This window comes from Astatotilapia calliptera, chromosome 4 (genome assembly GCF_900246225.1).
Source record: "Astatotilapia calliptera chromosome 4, fAstCal1.2, whole genome shotgun sequence".
Classification (NCBI taxonomy): Eukaryota; Metazoa; Chordata; class Actinopteri; order Cichliformes; family Cichlidae; genus Astatotilapia; species Astatotilapia calliptera.
The window spans coordinates 14478104-14502984 of NC_039305.1; the positions used below are offsets into that span (position 1 = coordinate 14478104).

A 24881-nucleotide genomic window follows, 5' to 3' on the forward strand; every position below is an offset into this window, starting at 1 on the left:
CGTACACCTGCTACCTGCCGTGGCCAACTCTTTCAGCCAAGGAGAGAAAGATGGCGGACAATATATTTTCCTAAAAGGCCGAGTGGGACCGTCTATTTTGATGTGAAATGGACAAAACAGAGAATCTGAAGTAAATGTCAAGCCCTGATGGATTACAGGAATGCACTACCACATCTTTTCCTTTACAGAGTCAATAAAAAGAAATTTCCTGCAGATTGGAGATCAAAAGTGCTGGAGGGAGCTCACATCCGGTATGTGCCTCCAGTGCTTATGAGTCACTCTGCACAGGTGGAAACAGAAAAAACTGTGCGCATCATACTATACATGTGATGGATTTGCTGATGTCCTTCAGTAAATACCTGTCCAGGTGTGATGGCACCTCCATGCAGCACTGCCAGCAGACAGCTGAGGGCAGAGGTGCGGACGGCAGCGGCGATGCGGCCTGCGTGCCACACCAGGTTAGGAAGCAGGATGTCACTCAGAAACCTCTCTGAATCGTCATGGAAACACCTGGGATGACGCACAGGAAGGGGGGAAAAAGACACGATAAGTCAGCAGGAGTACAGAGAAAACATCTGCTTTAAGTACAATACAGCAACCGGCCAGCACCGAAACATTTCTGATGATGTGCAAATGTAACATGACATGCAGCATTACAGCTATACCATCAATATCATGGACAGTCCTACACTCGCTGTCGTAACGCAGAAGGGGGAGGAAGGCAGCAGTGGAGAAAAAGCCTGACGCAATGACTAGAACATCTGGGTATCCTCCTTTCACTTCTCTCTGCCTCTGGCATCCATACCACAGTCTGCAATGCCCTTAACTGCAAACCAGCACTGGCCACTAGTTCTTCAGCTTATGCCACTAACCTGTCATATGCCACATGCGTTAAAGTGTTGCAACGATTCCCTGCCAGTAGAGGGGGACTGTGTGTCGCAAATACAGCAAGAATTGTGCAGCTGGATGGGCTCAGTCACCTTAACAGCTCATCACGAGTGATGCCAGAGGATGGAAAGACATATTCCCACATTACAAGGATGATGTCAAGTGGTTAGGGAAGCAAGATTTTGTGTTGTACTTACACATCCGTATGCATGCACACCCGTGCACGCAAGTGCTAGGTAATTTTGACTGTATACCTAATGGCTTTATATGTCCTTGAGCAATCTCTCAGAGGTACAGTGGGGCAAAAAAGTATTTAGTCAGCCACCGATTGTGCAAGTTCCCCCACCTAAAATGATGACAGAGGTCAGTAATTTGCACCAGAGGTACACTTCAACTGTGAGAGACAGAATGTGAAAAAAAAAAAATCCATCAATCCACATGGTAGGATTTGTAAAGAATTTATTCGTAAATCAGGGTGGAAAATAAGTATTTGGTCAATAACAAAAATACAACTCAATACTTTGTAACATAACCTTTGTTGGCAATAACAGAGGTCAAACGTTTACTATAGGTCTTTACCAGGTTTGCACACACAGTAGCTGGTATTTTGGCCCATTCCTCCATGCAGATCTTCTCGAGAGCAGTGATGTTTTGGGGCTGTCGCCGAGCAACACGGACTTTCAACTCCCGCCACAGATTTTCTATGGGGTTGAGGTCTGGAGACTGGCTAGGCCACTCCAGGACTTTCAAATGCTTCTTACGGAGCCACTCCTTTGTTGCCCGGGCGGTGTGTTTTGGATCATTGTCATGTTGGAAGACCCAGCCTCGTTTCATCTTCAAAGTTCTCACTGATGGAAGGAGGTTTTGGCTCAAAATCTCACGATACATGGCCCCATTCATTCTGTCCTTAACACGGATCAGTCGTCCTGTCCCCTTGGCAGAAAAACAGCCCCATAGCATGATGTTTCCACCCCCATGCTTCACAGTAGGTATGGTGTTCTTGGGATGCAACTCAGTATTCTTCTTCCTCCAAACACGACGAGTTGAGTTTATACCAAAAAGTTCTACTTTGGTTTCATCTGACCACATGACATTCTCCCAATCCTCTGCTGTATCATCCATGTGCTCTCTGGCAAACTTCAAACGGGCCTGGACATGCACTGGCTTCAGCAGCGGAACACGTCTGGCACTGCGGGATTTGATTCCCTGCCGTTGTAGTGTGTTACTGATGGTGACCTTTGTTACTTTGGTCCCAGCTCTCTGCAGGTCATTCACCAGGTCCCCCCGTGTGGTTCTGGGATCTTTGCTCACCGTTCTCATGATCATTTTGACCCCACGGGATGAGATCTTGGGTGGAGCCCCAGATCGAGGGAGATTATCAGTGGTCTTGTATGTCTTCCATTTTCTGATGATTGCTCCCACAGTTGATTTTTTCACACCAAGCTGCTTGCCTATTGTAGATTCACTCTTCCCAGTCTGGTGCAGGTCTACAATACTTTTCCTGGTGTCCTTCGAAAGCTCTTTGGTCTTGGCCATGGTGGAGTTTGGAGTCTGACTGTTTGAGGCTGTGGACAGGTGTCTTTTATACAGATGATGGGTTCAAAACAGGTGCCATTCATACAGGTAACGAGTGGGGGACAGAAAAGCTTCTTACAGAAGACGTTACAGGTCTGTGAGAGCCAGAGATTTTCCTTGTTTGAGCTGACCAAATACTTATTTTCCACCCTGATTTACGAATAAATTCTTTACAAATCCTACCATGTGAATTCATGGATTTTTTTTTTCAAGGGTTCAAGGTTCAAGGTTCTTTATTTGTCACATGCATAGTTATACAAGTATAACACACAGTGAAATGTAGCCTGACACGCTCCTCGACATGTGCAAAAATTGGGGGGGGGGGGGGGGGGGGGTGTAGAGGAAGAACATATATATATATATATATATATATATATATATATATATATATATATATATATATATATATATATATATATATATATATATATATATATATATATATGTATGTATATATATATATATATATATATATATATATATATATATATATATATATATATATATATATATATATATATATATATATATATATATATATATATATATATATACATACACACATACATATAGTATATACACTGGGTGAATGTGCAGTAGTAGCAGCAAGCAGGTGAATTCTGTACATTAATATGAATAGACATCTGACTATTTTACAGGATAGACATTATAAACATATTTAAAATTAAAGGAATTCACATTCTGTCTCTCACAGTTGAAGTGTACCTCTGGTGCAAATTACTGACCTCTGTCATCATTTTAAGTGGGGGAACTTGCACAATCGGTGGCTGACTAAATACTTTTTTGCCCCACTGTAAGTGTCACTCAGAAGACAGCACAGCAGAAAATTGGTCTCAAAGATGGGGAAGGGAACAAGTCTCCTGGGCATCATTGGACAAAGAAATCCACAGTAACATTTCAGCATACATTAAGTGATCCAAAAGGAAAGCTGATCTACTCTGGTCTTTCTTACAAACCCCCATGGTTCCACACGTTACTCAATTACAGGTTTATTTAAATCAGATCAGAGCCTTCAGATGCAGTTGAAAAAAGGTCAAGTGGTTCATTTTCTGGCATGCTCCACATCGCACAACAACTTAAATCAATCATTAATAATGAAAAATGAAACTGAAATTATTTTAATATATATCAATTGGCACATTAACAGAAGTACACTACTGACTGTTTTCTCCCTAAATAAAATCATATGAATTTAACTAGATTTCACTCTATTTTTAATCTGTTTTTCTAGACCACACCTGCAGTCACCCTACATCCCACATTCTGAGAACCACTGGATTAAACAGAAGTGAATTTTGAATCTCATGTGATGCCAAAAGCCATCTTCAGACTGTGCTTTTTTCTGTAGTTGGTCTTATGCAGTGCACAGACCTCAAATAGATTTTGGGTCTTTCAAAATCATCATTGCACATACACAATGTGGACAACAAGATTGGACATCTTAATCTTGAAATCTGGTGTTTTCAGCCCTACTGCAACAAGTGTATAAAAGCAAGGTAGTCATGCAGTCTGCCTTTTCAACCATTTGTCAAAAAAAAATAGCTTGTTTGGAAGAGCTCACTGAACTTGAGCATGGTAATGCAACTGGACGCCCCTGTAGCAACAAGTTAGTTTGTACATTTTCTTGCAGCTGAGATATTCCACAATTAAATGTAAGTTCTATCATTGCAATGTGGAAGTGTTTAGGAACCACAGGAACTCGGCCACAAAGTGGCAGACAATGTAAAGCTACAGAGCGGTGTCACTGAGTGCTGAGGAGCAGAATGTGGAAAATTCACCAACTGTCTGCTGACTCAATAACTGCAAACCTCCTCCGGCATTAACATCAGCACAAAAACTTTGCACTGGGAGCTTCATGCCATGGGCTTCCATGGCTGAGGTAGGAAGGTACCCCAAAAAAAAAAAAAAAAAAAAAAAAAAAAAAAAAGGAAGGTACCCCAGCACTTTTGCCCAAATGATGGCGTCATGGTAGAAGGTAGGGCTGTGCGATATGACCAGAATCTCATATCCCGATAAAAGAATTCTATCGTCCGAATAACGATATAAAAATCACAAAAATGTAACATTTTCTGTAAATTCTGTGAATCTCGGGCAGTTCGACTTGCGGGAAGCGTTTCCAGCTGCGCGTCATGTCGGAGTGTTTTAACTCCGAGTGAAACTATACATTTTTAGACATAAGTTGTAAAGGCGGCCGTTTTCTTTGTGAGTATTTATTACACGGCGTGCTGCGGGGAAAAGCCTGTTCTAACGTTTGAGTCTAAGGTTTATTTTTTAGCACCTGGCGGCTCTTTTTTTTTTAAAATTCTCATCCGTAAATAATCTGCTCTTTCGCGTGATTCCATTTATTTTGGAAAGTCTCAACAGGATCTTAGGACTTTATTGTGAAAGGTTTATGCGGAACATAAATAAGCGGACACGCAATGCTGTTACCGCCGTTGTTGCTAACCACAACGCATAAAAACAGGCGCTTGTCCGTCTGTAGTGTGGTTATATTAAATATAAGAGAAAGAGAGAACTTTAAGAAATTAATATAGCCACTACAGTGACCATCAAAACCATGAAAAAATATTGCCGTAAACAGTTTATTTTGCGACACCACAAAACAAACCATAGCGTAAAATGAAACAATAGACGTTTTTATATCATCATCGATATATATCATTATATCGAACAGCCCTAGTAGAAGGTGTATTGGAAGGTTTTTGGAATTTAGCCATATTATTATGCAATATTCATTTCAACTACCCTGTCATTTGTTTCATTCTATAATGTGTTATTACAGGGTCAATTCTGATAAAAGCACAGCTCAGTTTATTCTTTTTTCATGTTACTAATTTATCTGCAATCAAAAAAAAGATAAGAAACCACATTTGGAACAAGAGAAAGAGCTCATCTCTTTTTCCCTCCCGTTTCATATCTTGAAACCTGACATTAAGACTAAAGACGTATCTATTGCATATCGTTCATGCATGAAAGCACACCGTTGTCTTCCTTGTAACTCAGATTATTTTGTCCAGCCGCATACGGTGGAGAACAGAGGCACACACTTTCATTTCTTACACAACACCTTCTACTTAGATTTCATACTCAGCTTTTTAATCACGACACACAAATCCACATGAAACAAAAGTGTTATGAACGTGTGCGGATGAAAGGCACGTGAACGCACACAAACTTTCCCTTTCAGCTTGTTCCATAGCGGCGCTGTCATTATGCCATTTTGGTTTCAGAACAAAGACGAGAGGTTTTCTCTATGACTATCATTGTGCTCTTGATGACATATAGCGCGTGTGTGGCCTGCAATCTGCCAAGCATCAAGACCAGTCCATAAATCATGAGGGGAGAGGACTTTGGCAGAAGGCAAAGCCCCATATAGGATAATTTAAGTTCACACTATATGAATCTGAAACCTTTTGAAGGTATACCATGATTTCCGTCATACTGAGGGTTTGTGATTACAGGAGATATAGCTCAGGGATGAGTGAACCAGTTAGCAGTGCAGGTGGCCACGTTGGAAGTGAAGAGACAGACTTCTTTTGTGCGATATGCCAAATTATGGATTAAAAAAACAAAAAATCTCACGAAAGCTGAATATCCAACTTCCACATTTTTGGCAAAGATGGCAGAATATTCTGGCTCAAGAAGACCTCCTGTTTATGTGATACTTTTCACTGAAATACATTATGTTGCCTTCTGCTGCCGCTGCCAACTCGAGCCAAAGGGGACTTCTAGTGTGTTCCCATACAAAGATTAGCACTAGTTTCTTCCTCCTATTAACAAAACAAACTTTCTGACTGCAGCTTTAAGATTAGTTACACACGACACAGATGTCTCCGTCTGAGGTTTTCTTTCTGATCGACGGGAGCAGCTGCTGCGAGGATCTCGGGTTTAATGCATTCCATCAGACGCAACCCCGAGCCCATACTGAGGGCTGCACAGCTGAGGGCTCAGAGGGGACCCTGTTGGGGTGGTGTTGGCGTGGGGGGTGGATGTCAGACATCCCTGCTAGACCCCCTCATATCTCCTTAAGCAGTCAATAACCATTCAAATTAGCGACGAGAGATTCAGGCAGCATGCGCCGTTTGCTTCAGGCAAGCTGTGAAGTGATTAATTAATCAGCGTTAGTTGATCTAATACTCCCAATGAGACCATCTGAACTCAAATGGGACTCCCCTGCAGTCTGTATGGTGAGTGAGGAATGTGGTTTATAATTTCAGGATGACTGGGCGTCTTACTGATTTTAGCAGACAACATCACATAACCCTAGCTTCTCTCCATTGGCTTCCTGTTTGTTTTACAATTGATTTTTATGACTTTTTTATTTAAAAAAAAAAAATTAAAGTATGTCTGGGCCTGGTGCCCAGCTATGGAGCAGAAATTATGACCTTGTGGCTTTGGAATTACCTGCCTGAAGAGAAATGTTTTACAGATTCAGAGATTCTTTTAAATCCCCGGTTCTGGCAGAATCGTTTAGACTTTTTTTTCATTGTTTTCATCCATTTATTTATTTTTTTGATGGCATTTTGGAGCCTCCTAGGAGAGCCATTTCAGGCATGTCCTGCCAGGAGGAGGCCCCCAGGAAGACCCAGGACTCGCTGGGGACATTATATCTGTCGGCTGGCTTGGGAACGATTTGGTATCAACCCACTGAGATTGGTGCCCCAAAGACCCTAGCCCAGATAAGCGGTAGAGGGAGCGAGGAAAGATGGATGGATGGCATTTTGCATTTGTCCTTATTATTTTACATGAAGATTTCTGGATGTAAACATAGTGGAAGCTTTCTGATTTATATTTCTTGTCTGTGTGCAGTTTGAGTCGTACTGACTAATCACATTTGACCAGGCCTTGGTTGCATGCAAGTAAAACTGTCCATGTAGAGAGAAAAAGGAGTACAATTTCACGCAATGATGTTTTACCCACGTAAAAATTATTTTCACTAGTAAACAACGACCAAGATGTGAAACTGGAAATCTTGGCCTTTGGAATATTAGATAATTTACATTATCTGATATTCCGAATTTCCTGGCCACACTGAAAGCTCCAAAATATTGGCCGTTGCCTCAGACGTTTTCCTGTTGTGTGTCAAAAACACTCTGCAACCTCTGTTTTTATAGGTGTGAATATAAAGCTAATTATCATTACATATGAATCCTATCACCAACCATCTCAAACAACTTCTACAATTACTCATTTTGTGCATGCAGTCCTAATTATGGTTCCTTGTTAGCATGTTTTGAATGAACACAGTGATGTAAAATCCAGAAAGTGTAAACTAAAACTGATTAGTTGGAAATTTAAAGTCTGAACCTCATCCAGAGAAAAGGATGAAAAAGGAAACAGCAAATGAGCGTGCTGTTAAGTGTGAAATATTCATGAACGTCAGACAGAAACATCTCATTCCCGAGTTCTGTTCTTTAGTGTGAACACGTGTCACTCTCACCCCTGAGAATCCAGTGTTTTGTTTGCATCCAGCAGCAACTTTGCAAGCATTGTGAAGATGCTCATCCTCATCTCTGGGTCTCTGTTTGGTTGGAGGCAGTTATGGAGAAGAGGCATTAACTGGCTCAAAAACTCGCCGATCACTGGACCTTTAAAAACACAGACAAAGTTGCATTACTACAAATAACATTTCTTTTTCTGGTCTAATACACTTTTGCACAAAAAGGAGTTGCATGAAACTGTAGATGCTGACTTTGTGTGGCCTGTATTTTAATCACTAGGCCACCATATGCCATAGGCTCCATTTATTTATGCAAGGACAAGGCTCATTGGTGTACCTCAATATGACCTCAAAACACCTCAAAGCCTTCGCCAAAGGCATACTGAATGTTTTTTTTAATCCAGTGATGGCAAAAACATGACTGTACCCATCTGAACTTCAGTATCTCACTTTAATATATAAACTTTGATACACCACCACCTGACACCATGTGAATATGTAAGGGGAAACTCTGTGGATAGACATGCACAGTGGCACTGCACCCTTAAAATGAAAAGGTTTGTATACGGTATAAAGCTAAAAAACAAATTAAAGTAGTGTAATGCGGCTTCAAAACACAATAAAAGTTCATTTCTATGCCATTTAAAATTCAAGCACTGATTTGGAGGGACAGAATATTCAAACTTGATTTTCACATTTTAAAAAAAACTTAGACTGCCTTTATAAAATGTGTGCAACAGTGGAGAGTGGACAAAAAGGTGGGGACAGAGAGTTAGGGGAAGACACGCATCAAAGGTCACCAGATCGAACTCAAACCCCACCTGCTGCCTTGCAACCTATGCTCACCTGCCCACCCTGTGAGCTAAACTGGCGCCCTAGAAACAGATTTCTGATGAACACGAAAAAGCTGCTTTGCGCTGCCATATTTAATCAAATCTCCTGTGTTCTCATACCTTTCCTCAGACCAGCTGACTGTGCATTCTGCATTTGGAAAGAAAAAAAAAATAACGCACAGATGCACAATGGAAATTTCAGTGTCCAGAAAGACTGTTGTTCAGCCTAATTCTCGCATTACCAATATAACCATTATCACTACTTCAGCAGTGCTTAAACCTGGATTCTTCATCCAAAGGACTGAAGTTCATTCAGTCTTTCAGTCTTATTTTTACCCAACTACTAAATGCTAAATCCCTCCATAAAAAGCAACAGTGCTGGTTTTACAGAGAAATAATATATTTGCGTTTGTGAATTTTCTCAACAGGACTTTGTCAGGACAAAAAAGAAAAAAAAAGCCCCTGTTTTTTGCTTTGTTCTTACCTTTTTAAAAGGCACTGACCATATTGTTGAGTTATTAAAAACCGTGGACTGGTGAGGCATTAACACTGAGTCAGAGGAAATGAGATGTAAGAAGATCTTTGTGCGCCACTGTTTTTATACAAATGTCTTTTACAGGAAAATGAGAAACTCACCGGGCAAATATCCCCAGTTACATTCATGCCTACGCACGCTTATCCACTTACAGTCTTGCAGCATGTTTACACAGCTATATATAGTGATCTCTCTATGTGTAATGAGCGATAAGTGTCCAAGCCCTGTTTGGACAGACAAACAGAGTTCATGACCTGTTTATACAGACACGAGTGGAGACGGAGGAAATCCTGACATGGCCCGGGGATGCTAGCCAGCGACATAAAAAGATATGGGAAAACAGGCAGGCCTTTTCCATCCAAAGGGAATTTGTGAATCAATCAAGAATGTGTTATTTAAGCAGAGGGAGCTCAAAATGACTACTGATGTGGCAAGGCAGAAACAATATTTTGATTATAAACAATTAAAAAACAGTCAGCATCTATTTTATCCTTTAACAAGAGAGAATGGGAGTGAGAGAGATTGTGAGTAATTGTGCCATACTACATACAAGCAGACATTCTGACACCAGCTGGAGAACAAAAGACTGAGGAGGATATGAGCAGGCAATAATTATTCCTGTCTCTTACAAACACAGATGGAGTGTTTGAAGAGCTGATGAGCAAGCAAAATGACCAATTCTCAGTTGTCATATCAACTACCGTCAATTGTCCAAAAGGGACCCAATTTTCCTGAATCACGTGGACATCAAACACAGTGATAAAACGATAACACGACTGTCTGTTTTGCTGCCCGTAGCAAAGTCCTTGGGATGTGTTAATAGAACATCTGCAAGAATGAAGCGAAGCTTAACCCTGGAAAACATTTTGTGCAGTTCTGCTTTTTATTTCATGCTATTTTGGCTGTGCTGAATTAACATAGCTCATATTTGCAAGACAATATATTTTATTTATTTCTTTTATTTTAGAATTGTTGTCTCAGTTCCTTAAATTAGCTTAAAATGGCTAAGCAACGCAAAAACCTCCACATTTCATCCTCAGCCCCCCCCCCCCCCCCAAATGCCCCACTGAAAATACAATTTTTGATCCCGCATTTATCTTGACATCAACTAACAAATTTCTTTATGTTAGGATTTCATTTTGGACCGCTCTTAAATTTTTATATTTGCCCACCAGGTGGCGCTACTTTTTACAATTCAAAGCATGCAGTAAAATTTCAGAGTTTTTTTTCTGTTTCCCTCAAGGATGCCTTCCTACTGAAATCATAAGTGTGTCCAGGTATTGATGTTAAATTATGGTTTGTGTGTGTGTGTGTGTGTGTGTGTGTGTGTGTACCAAGTTTACACATCTTTGTGGGGACCAAAAATTGGAATTTTACTATACTTGGAGGGACCAACAGCCCTTATGGGGACAATCCCCACGAGTTTGAAGGCATTTTTGAGAATCAAAATGTAGTTTAAGTGTCAGGGTTAGAGTTTGGCTAAGGGTTAGGCATTCATTTTTTATAGTTAGGAGTAGGGTAAGCATTATGTCAATTAGATATCCCCAGTAAATGATAAGTAACTTTACAGAGCTTCAAAGATGTCTCAGCAGCAAGAACAAAAAAAAAATAAAAAAAATAATTGACTTTTTTGAAAATTTGGTTCTTGCTCAGGCAGTTTATGCAGCTGCAGCCATGGTTAGAAGTATGAACAGTACCTCATCCTCCTCTGAGCACTCTGAAGCTGACGTGGAGGCCTCAGAGGTAGAAACAGACGCAGTGACAGGATGGACCTCTCCATCTCCATATTTTGGTTATCCCCATATTTTGTCTCCCACAAAGACTGCAATGCCCTGCTACATCCCAGGAGCCAGAGGTTTGACCCCAGGACCGACACACCCTGCCACCAGCTATGCACTGGTGCTGACGGATGAAATCCTGCAGCAAATTGTGGTTATGAGAACCTGAAAGGAAGAACTGCTTATGTAGAGATGCTCATGTTGGATGGTGTTTATAGGTCAAAAAAAAAAAATCAGTTCCAATCTGCAGGGTGCTGCTGCAAGCCCCTTTCATCAGCAAATGTAAGGGCAGTGTGACCTTTGCACAGACAGAAAGAGAAGAGCTGGCAGCACCACGTGGAACGCATATAATACTTTTACAGCCATTTGTTTGTGGAAAGGTGGTATTATTTTCGTTAGGATGAGTTAAAAAAAAACAAAAACAAAACAAATCTGACTCTGTATTAAAAATAAAAATGGATGAAAATAAATAAATATAATGACAATATAATCCTTGAAATGTAGTTTATTTTATTAGTTTGTTTGTTTTTTTTCAATTAAAAAAAAAGAGTGGAGCTGTGCAAACATAATGGCCTTTAAAGGGTTAAAAAAAAAAAAGAATGATTAATCATCTTTTATACATTTCAGGCTGAAGTAGTTTTAGAAGACTGAGTCATTTAAAGTACAAATTATAATATATAATTTATATAATTTATATATAATATTTCTACAGCGGTTTTTGGGAAAGTGGCATTTTGTCGCTTTAGGGTAAAAAGAGTCCGTTTTTTTTAAGGCTCATCTAAAGATTAAAGCATTATTCAATATGAAAACAAAACACACCTTTACACAGACACGCACATGGACACACAAACACTGAGCTTCAAAGTGTCCTTGATCCAGGAGAAGGTCAAGAACAGGCAGCTTTGCTGCTGTTTGATGTAGTGACCTGCACAGGGATCACTGGACTTAGAGTGGACTGGTCAGTAAGTGTGTGAGAGTCTGTGAAAGAGTAAAAGAGAGAGAGCACGTGTGTGAGTGTGTGTGTGAGAGAGAGGGGGGGGGAGGATTATGAGGGGGGGGGACCCAGCTGCCCAGTCAATTAGAAAGGGAGTAGTGAGATGGAGAAAGAGATGGAGATAAAAGCGTGGTGCAGGGAGGTGGTGATGATAGAGGGTTTTATAGGATAAAGGGGCGCAAAGAGAAGTCTCAGAACCAAACCGAGGGTCACAGCTTTTAACCCTCTGTGTCATCCACATACACACACTCTAACTGCTTTACAAACAGAAGGGAAGACAGAGATGTACAAAAGTCAGGAAGCCAAATTCTCTCCTGTGTGGACAGTCACTCACAGGGATTGATCTTAGACAGTGACACAGTATGCGCTGCCTTGGGAACTGTCAGGTATTAACTAGCATAATTTTTTTATCCTTAACATTCGACTATCAACATGGATTGTGCCGACAGCACTGACATCAGCTCTGACTGCTGAGATTAGGACCTCTCCAGCTTCTCTCAGGAGGAGTTGGGACCAGCAAGAACCAATGAGAGGTGGTAGGATGTGTTTTCATGATTCCTCCTGCTTCTGTGCATGCAGGACAAAGACAACAATACAAACCAAACTCCCCAAAAACCCAAAGCTATCCCAACTATTTGTGCAGTAAAGCGTATGTGCTGCCTTCAATATGGACTACATGTGAGGGACAAATAACTTTATTCTTAAAATATGATGTAGTATATCATGTCCGAACAAGCTGAAAAATTACTACCACATGAGGTGGACGTGAACCTGCTCAAACTGATGGATGTAGTGATTTTCTTCATGTGGCAATTCGAAGTACCCATGTCTTAAAAACCTTACTGCATATTTTTTTCCTCCACTTTTACCACTGTAGAGTCTATACATGCAAAGACTTCAGCACCTGCAGTATAAAGTGGCTACATCTTGCACACATACAAGCTTCAGCTCTCACCTGATTGTATGACTACGATATGCAGCTGAAGTCTCTCTGGGGAGTAACTGGACCAGGTGTTGACAGAGGCAGACAGCCAGTCCAGCAGCTGGCCCATATGTTGTCTATAGAGCTCCATCACCGAGTCCAAGCCCTGCACCTTACACAAGAACTGCACACTCTCCAACGCCTGAAGAAGAGAGGGGGTAGGTGGAGCAAAATTAAGTCAACATAAGTTTAGACTGCAAGGTTTACTTGAAATCATGAAGTGTCTATAAAAAAATCAAAAATCAAACAACAAACAAACAAAAAAAGCAGAACTGAGCGGGAGTAAGGCTTAGCAAAGATGAGAGAAAAGTGATAAGAGAATTATTTCAGCTGAACAGCTACTGGTTTCCAATAATTTCAGGAATTCGGATGAGACACAAAAGCATCGTGTGAAGCCATGGGAAGAATAACAGAGCAGACATGACAGGGTCTCACACAGACAACCACTCAGAAACTAAAACATAGATACACAGGATGTCACAAAGGCACAGGAACCGCCAGTACATGCACACACACATCAATAAAGCTGAGCTCAGAGGAAAGGGAAAGAATGAAAGAAAAAAGGGATAGTAAATACTTAGCTGAGTTCTTATGGCAGGGAAACAGACCTATGGGGCACTTAATAATTCCCGTTGTAGTCCCTTAGGGATGGACGGGGACAGATACATTGTTTGAGTCACAAATCGGCTCTTTCAGAAGAGAGCCAGACAACCCTGAGCTGTCCGCTGATGGGAAAGACATGCCCCTTTTCTGGGAAAACAAGTTCTTCTTTTCCTCTGGGTCCGGGAATGCCCAAGGCCATTCTCACCATTCCTCTCTTTCTTAATCCATTCCTTCCCATCTCTTCTCTACTCACTGCTCCCTGTGTGAACATACACACTGATGCAGACAGACATAAACACACTGTCACACTGGTGGCCCATGTGGTGTCTGGTGAGCATCTGTGCCAGTTCCTTCCCGCTCCTCTCCCTATCATTACCCTACGATTGGCGACAAGAAGTTAGATGACATGTTGACCTCAGATGCCACTGGCTTCACTTGTCACTGGTCCTGTTTGTGCTTGGCATGTGGAGCCTGACCACAAGATGAGAGGTAATTTATTACCAGGATATGAGATGGCTTTTTTTCACCTGAGAAGGCTTTATGGAACTAAACGGGGCTTCACTTCTGACACAAACCTGTGTCACAAGTGCAACACAACTCATCCCTCTCCACCCCTATTTCTGTCCGTTTCTTTCATTCTCCACCTTTCCCCCGCCTCCTTTCCACAAAGACTGGATTTAAAGTTCCACTCCAAAGGTGCAATTTCAGCTCCCGTGGCTAAGTGGGTAATTATACAGTTTGAGCCCATGTAAATGCTTACATTCCTCGAATAGCTCTCGTGTCATAAAACCTGCTTACCTTTCTAGTAAAAAAAATTAAAGGGGAAAAACAACAAGTGAAGGGGAAAATTATGTAATTTCAGAGCAAAATATAGACGAGAGCTGCAGGAAGGATGGATCTGGATCTGTGACTTCATGATGTGGATGTTTTCTCACCTTTTCGCTCAGCTGTGGCTCAGTGGAGAAGCTCTGGACAGCGATGAGCACTTGCAGCAGCTGCAGGCTCCCTGAGCTGCAGTCTGACTCACACTGATGCAGCAGCACATCCACACACGCCAGCAACTGCTCCAAGTACATAACCTGTGAGGCGTGGTAGGAATGCATTATTATTAAGACTGTCTTTTCTTTGTGAATTCTAAGAAGCAATCCCGCTTTTTTAACCTGGTGACATCATTCTGGAACAACTAAATGGCCGCTTGTCTCATGTTTCCTACCAGTAATAACAGATGAACAAGATACACAGTAACACAGAGTGAGAACGTTTTTCCCCTCATCTGAAAACACACAAGTGTGTGTGCGATTGCTGACACTTGTCAGGCAGTGTTGTGGTGAGCTCATGTTTAGACAAAGACCTGCAGGTCAGACTAATTTCCATGCCATCACTGGGACCGTGGCCCTTTTTTCCCCTTGTTTTCACACAGCCTGTCATTAGGGTGTCAAGGGGGTAGAGTTAGAAGGAGAGTGAGGGGTGGAAGGTGTAAGTGTGATTGAGAGTGTGTGATTTTGTATGAGTTGTTAAGAGGAAGAATGCCCTCCAGGTGTTTGCTTTGGTCTGCAGGAAGACCGGTTGGGTTTTGAAATGGTTTTGGTGGTAGTTGGCTGACTAGCACTAGGTGGTGCACTCTCTTTTCCCAAATTTGAATCTTGGGATTAATTTCCAAGCAATCAGGGGTTACAGCAAAGTCATATAGCAATGCAAAAATAGACTAGAACAAACACTTAAACACAACTTGCCTGCTGCACCATACACCGGTCTTTGAATGCATTTCTCATGTCATTGACCAGGGTGGGGGATCCCTTCTTATGACTGAGCTTTTCACTGGGACATACACCCAGCAGGGGCACCAGGGAAGCAGTACTGGAAATAACGCGGCACACACATTCAGATGCTGCATATTAAACATTCGCAGAAAACAACGATTAGGGCTGGCCGAGAGTGAGGGAGCGGAAAAAGTGGTGCGGTGTAATGACTAGGTGGACACCTGGAGCAGGTCGAGATACACCTGGTTTTATTGGTCTGGGCACGTTCCAGGGGCCCTCATCACCTCGCGTACGTGCATCTGTCCAACGCTGGATGCATCACTTACGATACTCCTCTTTAAGAAGCTATACTAGGACCTGGAATTTCTATCCAATGGGGAACCCCACCCCACTCCACCAACAGCTACCGACATTGCTATAGAAACAGAAAAACAAACACTGGGAGTAGATGCAATATCGACCCTTTGCAGTGAGCTGAAAGTTGCTCTTATGCCTTTTTTGCACTCTTTGTCTGCCCTTCAGTTGAGCAGTGAGCGGTACCCAGCTGTCGCTGATGGCAAGGTGCATGCACACAGGAGACTCGCTAATGTATGAAAGTACGCTTGCTTGTTCAGCAGAATAGTTGATGTTGCGACATTGTGAAGCTTCTCCGTGTGCAGACAAGATGAAAAGACCTTTCTTCTAAATCCTGGCTGTGAAACTCACAGAGCTCTTCCAGCTCTAACTATCTTTACCAATCCACACCAGCCCTGCAGACGTGCTGATGTCTCTATCACCATGGCAGCCTAAAACACAGGGACACCACAGCTGTGAAAGGTGTGTATGATATGATCCACTGCGGCCATGTGGGAGTCATAAGAAAACATAAATTTCACATCTGAACACGGTGGCTTCTTTAACCACCCTCTTTCATGTCCGCTCAAGCTCCTGAAATCATCTTCAATTTATAACCAAAAGTTTTTTTGTTTTTCCACGAAGCATCTGTCATTTATTTTTGTGAGTCGTCCCACCCCCCCTTTCTCAAAATAAAGAAAAGAAAACACAGCTGAAAGAGCCTGTGAGGTTATGTCGTGCAGAAGCATCATATATCAGCTCCTTACAGGGCCTTCAAGTCTGCCTACGCTCACTTTGAAGTTTATTTATATTTAATTTCTTAACAGGCTTCATTGTGTTCAAGTCAGACTTCACCTTCTCCTTTTTCTCTGCCTCTTGTTCAGGTGCCACATAACTCTCTGAAGACTGCACTTATATTTTAAAGTCCTTTAAATGTCTATATTTATAAAAAAAATTAAGAATAAAATAAGGTTCTGAGTGTGCCTTACTTTCTATGCTGCCATTGTGCCTGCAGCTGAACAAACTTTTATCCAATAATAATCAAAAGCAGGTCAATCTAAAAGGTATTTGGCATTTTAGTGCAGAGAGATCACCGGCATCCTGAACGCAGGTGGTCCTGTCTCCGTTGGTGTTATTTACAGCTACACGGAGATCTGGCCCGTCTCCATGCTATGAACTCTGTTGTCAAAGAATGTTGCAGGTGCTTTGTCTCTGCCACCTCCCCTGAGCAGTGCTCTGTGCTTTGCCCTCAGAAACAGTGGAGGAGACTGACAGAGTAAGATAGATGGAGAGACAGACAGAGAGGAAGCAGAGGTCTCCCTGCATCTGTGCGACAGCATGTGACTGTCCCATCCGGTTAATTCTTTTTCTGGTTGACCCCACCAGACAGCAACGAGGGAGGACAGAAGGAGGTCAGTTTCCGTATTCATTTATCACCAGCCTTGACCAGTCAGGCTTTGAAATTTCAGGGATTCCTTGAATGGCATGGCTGAACTGCAGTCTGGCGCTAGGAGCTCGCCTGGCTATTAAAAAAACAAAAACAAAAAACCAAAGCCTTTGCGTTGCCTTGCCTGCTCAGAGGGGTCACAGCAGTCATCCTGGGGTCACATGAATTAGTGATTTTTTGTTATTATTATCTCAAGGAGGAAATTCTTGCAGGGCACTATGAGAAGGGATGGGGTCATGTAGGTCCATATAGGTAGGCCCGTCGTGCGGTTATCTGGCAGACAACTGTTATTGTGAAAGGGAAACATATTTGGCGCTAGAGGAAAAGAGGCATGGAAATGTCTGCTCCGCACACGATAGGAATTTTCCTCTTATTTACAAAGAAAGCCCAAATGTATTTCAGTCACAGTTCATAGCTGCGATTGAGCAGAGGCGGTGCCATCAAAGTGCAATGCTAGATTTGAAAAACACCATGTGGCCCTGAGTGTCACCTTAACAGACTTGGCATTTTGGAGAATTCCTCCACAGTGAACCTCCTGAACTCACCCCATACAGTAGAGCTATTGAAAAGCCTTGAAGACTTTTACCTTATCATCAAACTTATTTCCATAACGGACAAATTACACCAGAAATATATACAGTAGACGATTGCTGCAAAGTCACTGCCAATAATAAGAGCGCTAAGGTACACAGAGAAAGCAGAAAATGACCCTTTATGACACTGCCAAGATCATCTAACATGACTTTAAGAGAAACAGCTGGTGCACACAGACTAGCTGGGATGGGGAAAATCAAAACATGGCTTCCTGTGAGGGAAGGTAAGCTGTCATCAAAACAAGTGTGATTTTAATGTTTTAACTTTTTCAACGTGTCCCTCCCTTACCAGTAAACTTCATACTGGAAATCAGCTAAAAAACAGTAAGAGAATGTGTTTGTAGTGGGCGAGCAGGAGGTACATGGCATTACTGGAAGAACACTCATACTCAGGTAAATAAGTTCAAAACAGGCCAACCACAACGAAACCCGAGCTTCCCTCTGCTGACCTGTTGATATCCCTGGCACACATCGGGCTGGGCCAGAGCGTTGGCGACCTGCTGGATGTGTGGTTTAAGGAGGGGCCTGGAGCATCCTCCGAGCACGGCAGCCAGGACCATGAGGGGGGCCCAAGGGTGGGAGGAAGAGTGTGGGCTGGCCACGTGATCCAGCAGCAGTTTGAGGAAAACAGGTGGAGGGACAAAGGTCCCTATCAGTTTAGCAGCTGCCAGACACTGAAGGTGGAAACAGAGAGGAAGAGAGTCAAGAGCAGAGACCTGAGGGAGTGTCGAGGATGATGAGTTTTCCACACATCAAAGATCAGCGTAATCCTCATATGCAAACAGGTGCATCCCAAGTCCTTGAGCCCTGATTGGCCCAGTTCAAATATAGAAGCATGTTTAGACTGACATGAAGAATAACTGCTGACTCAGAAGAAACAGTGCTATTTTACAGTATGTGCAGATGTGAAATTTACTGAATTCCACATTTAAAACAATCAAAGAAAAAAATCTTTTAAAAAGTGATGTATAATGTGCTCTACTTCTCTGGTTACTCACATTGTTGACTACGTCCCTCTCACTATCTGTGCAGGCCCGATAGAGGGTCGCCAATAGGGCCGGCAGGTGCTGGATGCAATGGTCCTCGGCGTGGAGCAGCAGCACTGAGAGAAGCTGAGAGGTCTTAACCCGCGTTGGCACCAGCCAATCGGTCACATCGTGTGTGATAGCCGGTACCAGCTTCCCCAGATTTCTCACAACCAGCTCTCTGCAGCCTAACCCTGGACGCTCCACTGCAAGAGAAATTGAAAAATTCACCTAAGCATACTCTGCCACTGTTTGTAATCTGTATTTTCTTTGGAAAAACTCATGTTTTCCGTCTCATTCACTTAGCATTAAGATGGAGAGTTCCAACAGAAAATAGCAGATAATAGAGAGAGATTTGCTTTACAAATTTACTGAACACTCTCCAGGATGCTAGGTTGTGATCAAAAGTATCTCAAATATCACACTAATATAGATATCAAGACCCATAATCGAAAATATTTTCTGTTCAGAGTACATTGCATATGCTTAATTAATTTATGTGTAGTCTACGTGTGAAATCATTTTGTTACGCACATCGTTATGAACTATATGAATCCTTAAAAAGAGCATTTACAGCACAAGAAATGCCACTGATTCACATATTTTCAAAAGTGTGCTGAGTGGGCTCCACATTCTCTAGAAAACCCCCCAAAACCACTTTTTATGACTGAGATTCCGCCAAAAGGGGCTTGTCAGAGCAAGAGTTAACACTTTTCCATATAGCCTTCTACATTTCACTTTTGCTTGTCTTTCTTTTCACTAACCTGCCACCTTATTGCCCTTCTCCTATAGGCACACTAATGAGAGAGGAAGGGAGGACTAAAGGAAGCCAGAGATAAATCAGAGAAACACAACAGGACAAGACCAAACAAGGCCCTTTCTGGTTGTCTCTCACTGTTTGACAGTGACCTCTTCACACTGGGAGGCCCGGGAGATTTATGATCACAAGACAAAAATGGAAAGAAGGACAGAGAGAAACGTGCTCTTCCTTTCCTGTCGCCAGGCAGAACCAGTATTCATTCATACTGTCCCATGTGGAGCAGTGTACAGGATCTTCTTTTTAAAAATGCAGACTTGTGCAACCGAGCTGTGCACATATTTGTCCTGGCCCTCTAGGCAAACTGCAGGCCAACTATTGTGGCCATGTTTCAGGTTCATATTGCTACCAGGCCCGAGGCAAACACTAATCTTTCCAAGCCAGTACCTGCCTTGACAACAAAGCTGTCATAGACTGCATCATTTCTTCTTACTGTACATTATAACTATGAACAGCTGTAATAAAGAGACAAGATTTAGTGGAGTAGGGTGCAGCTATTACATTTAGCTTTACGCTGACATGCAGCTGCTTTAAGAACTTTGAGTCTAGACAAGAAAGTAAAACTCCATATACAGAAAACTTTCTAATCCCTTGTCTCACCACCTACGCGGAGTCGAGGTTGATGCATTACACCGATGCCACCCACTCCACAGCTTATTCTTGTCTTATTTACTAAGATCCCTTGATCACAAACAACAACAGCTTTTAGAACTACTGAGATGGAGAAAAATGTCAATGTCAAAGTTCACCATTCACTCTAGCTTGAACTCTTTACATTATTTACCAAAATACCCAACTGGATGACCACACTCCTTAAAAATTGTAGCATAGGGAAGAAACAACACCTTCAGACCTTCTGATGGGTAATGTGGAGGTGGAGTGAGAAGGAAGTCCATTTTGTCCTTGATGTCATCTTCATTCTCCTTCTCCCACTGTGCGCCTACCTGCTTCCACAGATCAACGGCTAGAAGTCTGAAAGAGGAAACGGAAAGATGAGAAATGAGAAATAATAGTATGGTCATTGTTGTTTGCACTATATTTCATATACATCTAGGTCCAGTGGATCATATGGCCACAGTCAGACAGTTTATATGTAAATGAAATATGTAAATGAAAGAGTGTAAAAACAGTACTGCATAACCAATTACAGCCATTTTTATACACACTTGAACCTGCATTTGGCAGCTGTACACTAGAACTCTAAATATGAGGAACAAATGATGTTTGTGCAAGTGAAGGGGGTTCTTCATTAGGCTGAAAAACCAAAATAAACATTATCAGCAAGCTGGCAAACACTTCAGAAATGACACTGACATTGTTCAGCTGAAAGGCCATAGAAGTCAACTAAAGCGCACCATGGCAGAATTCTTTCACTGGCTAAGAAAACATCTAACACAAAAACCCTCTTGAGGAGAAAGGTCTATCCTTGTTAAGGTTCCAAGAGCATGAAGCCCACATTAGCCTTTCCAAAAAAAACATCTAAACAGGCCCGCACAGTTCTGAGAAAATAATAATTTGGACACATGAAACCCAGATTAACTTTTACTGGAATGATGGGAAGAGATAAGTATGGAGGAGGAGAGAAACATAATTCAAAGCACACCACATAATCTGTCAAACAAAGTGGAGGTAGCGTTGTGGAATGGGCATGTATGACTACTAGTGTTTAGTAATCATGTGACTGCTGATAGAAGTAGCAGAGTGTATTTTACAGTGTACAGAGCTCTCTGCTCAGAGACTGATCAGACAACGCTTTGCAGTGCGAATGGATGATGAAACAAAGCAAACTGCAAAGCAACCTAAGAGTTTCTCACTACAAAGAAATGGGATGTTCTTCAATGACCAAGTCAGGTCACCTGATCTCAACCCAACAGAGCATGCTTTTTCAGTTATTAAATACAGAAACGAATGCAGAGACCCACAAACAAGCAGCAACTGAACATAGCTGTAGTAAAGGTCTGACAATATATCTCAAGGGAAGACACAAAGCATTTGGTGTGTCCATTTGGTGTGTACAGTCAGTGACTCCAAAAGATTTTCACTCAAGTATTACAAACAAATAAAAAATTTATTAATTTATCAAATTGGAAATAGGAGAATGTGTATAAAAATGACTGTAATTCTTAACCCCCTAAAAAGCCTTGAATTAAAGTTGAAAACATGCACTTCAGCATCATGTTTGAATTAAAAGCCGCTGTGTTTGTGTAAAGAAATTGTGTCATGTAGTTTCTAAACAGGAAATTACACTACAGAATAAAACTGTGGACTTTAACCTTATTTCTGGGATCTCATCATTGATGGTGCTGAGCAGGAGAGGGATGAGTTTGTGAAAATAAGAATATCTGTCTCTGAAGTGCAACAGCCAATCACCGACGACTGCAGTCACAGCTTTTCTCACCTGGATCCAAAGAGAGAATGATAGGGGGGCAAAATTCAGGATCTTCTAAACATAGACAAAATGGTTTTGAGTTTTAGGACAAAAATGTTAATCCATGGTCATGTTATTCCTGGAAGTTTTTCCCTCCAAAAAACTGAACCTGAGGTGAGTCGTCAAACAGTCTCTGCGCCAGGTGAGAGAGCACGTCATCCACTTTTTTCCCACTTCCATGCTGAATGACCGCCCCAGTGGCTTCGATGACAGAAACCCGTACCCGAGTGTGCTGATGAGCAATTGTCAACATGAGGGGCTTAATGAGACACTCGGCTTGCATGTGAAAGTGCTCTGAAGAGAGAGAAGGGAAAAGGATTGCAGTCCATTCAATTGTCTAACTGAAAGCTGGATCATGCAGTGATATAATACACAACTTATGATACATTATCAGACCAAGTACAGTGCTGTGAGAAGTATTTGCACTAATCCAGATTTATTTCCTCTTTTTTGGATACTTGTCAAACTTGGATGTTTCAGATCATCAAACAAATTTTAATATCAGACAAAGGTAACCTGAATAAATAGAAAGTGCATTTTAAAATGATAATTTCATTTACTAAGAAAAATAAGTAATTTAGGTAGAAAATTGAGCTTAATCACAGCCAATTAATGATTTAACCAGAAGCAAGCAATTCTTTTTCTCACAGGGCCAGGTAAGTTTAAATTGTTTTCCCCTTAATAAATGAAACCATCATTTACAAACAGCATTGTGCATTTACTCGGGTATTCTTTGTCTAATATTAACATTCATTTGACGATGTGAAACACGTCAGTGTGCCTACGGGATCTGTTCAGGCAAAACAAGCAACTACTGACTGCTCTAGTTGCCCAGCACAAAAACGTCACTCTTGCCATTTAATATAAGTGCGGAGGCACCTGCGCAGTACAGGAAAGAGAGCTGTTGGGCCCCAAACATGTCTGCGTGCTTCGAAACCATGGTAACCAGCTTTCTCCACAGCCACAACAAAACCCATTCACCAACCTGGCACACACTTCGCAAAGTTCACGGTGCACTTGCAGCTTTCACGTTTAACATCGGGGAAAGGGTCTACGATGGTTCTCTGCAGTATGTTGATCACTTCGCTCAGATAGGGTGCTAAATTCTTCCCGCACACTTCCACTATTAGAGTTAGCATTTCCACGGCCGACAGGCGAAGTTCCTCCGCCGGCTCCAGGATCTCCTTCTCCCCAAATCGCTGAGCCAAGCAGGGCATGAGATAAGGCAGCGATTCCTCCGGCTTCGGGACACATCGGATAAACTCTGTCAAAACCGCTATAGTAGTTTCTCTGCATCTTTCCATTGGGTCTGACAGGCATTTAAGGAGAGGCTTGATGAGGGAAGAAAAGACTTCCTGTAAGGCGCTGCTGGACAGTCCTTTATCAACCGTCTCCTTCTTGATCGCCTCCAGAGCTCTTTTTCTTGTCGCCTTGTTGTCTTCGTTCAGACAATTTAAATGTCGGGCGAGTCCTCTCAAAACTTCAGAGGAAGCATGCTCGTCTCCAGTCGCCATCGCCGCCATCTTGGCTGTCGTTATGGCAACCGGCATTCGCACGACAAACAAACGACTGCTTTACGATAGTTTCAGATTCAAAAATATGAAACTTTATTTACATTCGCAAACACAAGACTATCATGGTGGCATCTAGGGCTATTCAGATGTTTTCATATATTATTACAGCAGACAGAAGAGATGTTCCAATACAAACACAAATTAAAGAACAAAAAATAGAAATCAATAAAATAATAATAATAATAATAAAAAAAACACTAAAAAACACACACACACACACACACACACACACACAAACACAACCCCCCCCCCCAATTAAAAGTTCACCAAATTGCCAAAACAGAATGAAAATGACATACACAATGATTTTATTTGAAGTCTCCCAGCTATACAAACTGTATATTCTGTAAATTAGCCAGGTTTGGCTTACAATTAAACTTACAATTGCGGTCAGACACTCATCATGGCCATAAATCTCATGGCTATTTGGAGATTTTAATGACTTCCTTAAACTGTTTGTTTTTCAGTGTTGGAATCCAATACAGTATACATTTATTTAGGATTTTCTCTAATCCATGCAGGTTCAAAAGTATACATACAAGCTCAAATACATACACTTGATAAGTGGTGCTGAAAGTACTGTGTCTTTAATTTGACATGTCCAAAGTCTATTAACTTCTCATCAGTGATCATGATGGACTGCTTATTTCTCTGACCAACACTCAAAACAACGGGAAAATCCACAGAACTCAGTGAAGATCTAAGAAGAATTGTAGATTTGCACAAGTTGGGAAGGTCTCTTGGAGCCAAATCTAAACAACTATGGGCAGAAATCTGTGCCATCAGAAACTGAATTTGAATAAGTTCAATTTGAATTTGAATTGCTCAGATTGAATCTGAATTGTAACTTGAATAAATGCTTTTGAAAACTGAATTTGAATTAGTCTAAATTGAAATTGAATTTATATTTTGAAAATGAATTGATTTGCTTTGAAACTGCATTTTATCCTTTAAAAATTCAGCTCTCGAATAATTTCAGTTTCACTTCTCACCAGTTTCAGTTCTACAATTCAATTTCAGTTCCAAAATTCAGTTTTTTGGAACTTACATCCGGTTCCGGTTCAAGCGCAGATTAATAGAACTACGTTTTACTAGCGGACCGAAAGTGTTACTGACGGGAATCTACAGCATGTTGAGCTGAATTAAGACTTCAGAAGTCATTCGTCATGTCGAATGACCAGCGGATGAACTCTCAGGTTGGTAATAAATGTATTACATGTATAAGAACAAGCGTCATGTTAACAAATGATAGCCA

The 24881-nt window shown here is 41.6% G+C and overlaps 1 protein-coding gene across 1 annotated transcript in view; it reads right to left on the reverse strand.

Moving 5' to 3' along the window:
* dnaaf5 (dynein axonemal assembly factor 5) overlaps positions 1 to 23616 on the reverse strand; it is a 31008-nt gene extending 7392 nt beyond the window's left edge. Inside the window, exons 1-10 of the mRNA XM_026164966.1 lie at positions 23038 to 23616; positions 22162 to 22346; positions 21898 to 22022; positions 20478 to 20596; positions 18781 to 19013; positions 18232 to 18456; positions 14585 to 14728; positions 13020 to 13188; positions 7925 to 8072; positions 360 to 510 (exon numbers count right to left, since the gene is read on the reverse strand). Coding sequence (XP_026020751.1) covers positions 360 to 510; positions 7925 to 8072; positions 13020 to 13188; positions 14585 to 14728; positions 18232 to 18456; positions 18781 to 19013; positions 20478 to 20596; positions 21898 to 22022; positions 22162 to 22346; positions 23038 to 23602 — 2064 coding nt within the window. The 5' untranslated portion in view covers positions 23603 to 23616. The remainder of the gene's footprint in view (positions 1 to 359; positions 511 to 7924; positions 8073 to 13019; positions 13189 to 14584; positions 14729 to 18231; positions 18457 to 18780; positions 19014 to 20477; positions 20597 to 21897; positions 22023 to 22161; positions 22347 to 23037) is intronic.
* Positions 23617 to 24881: the final 1265 nt, after the last annotated feature.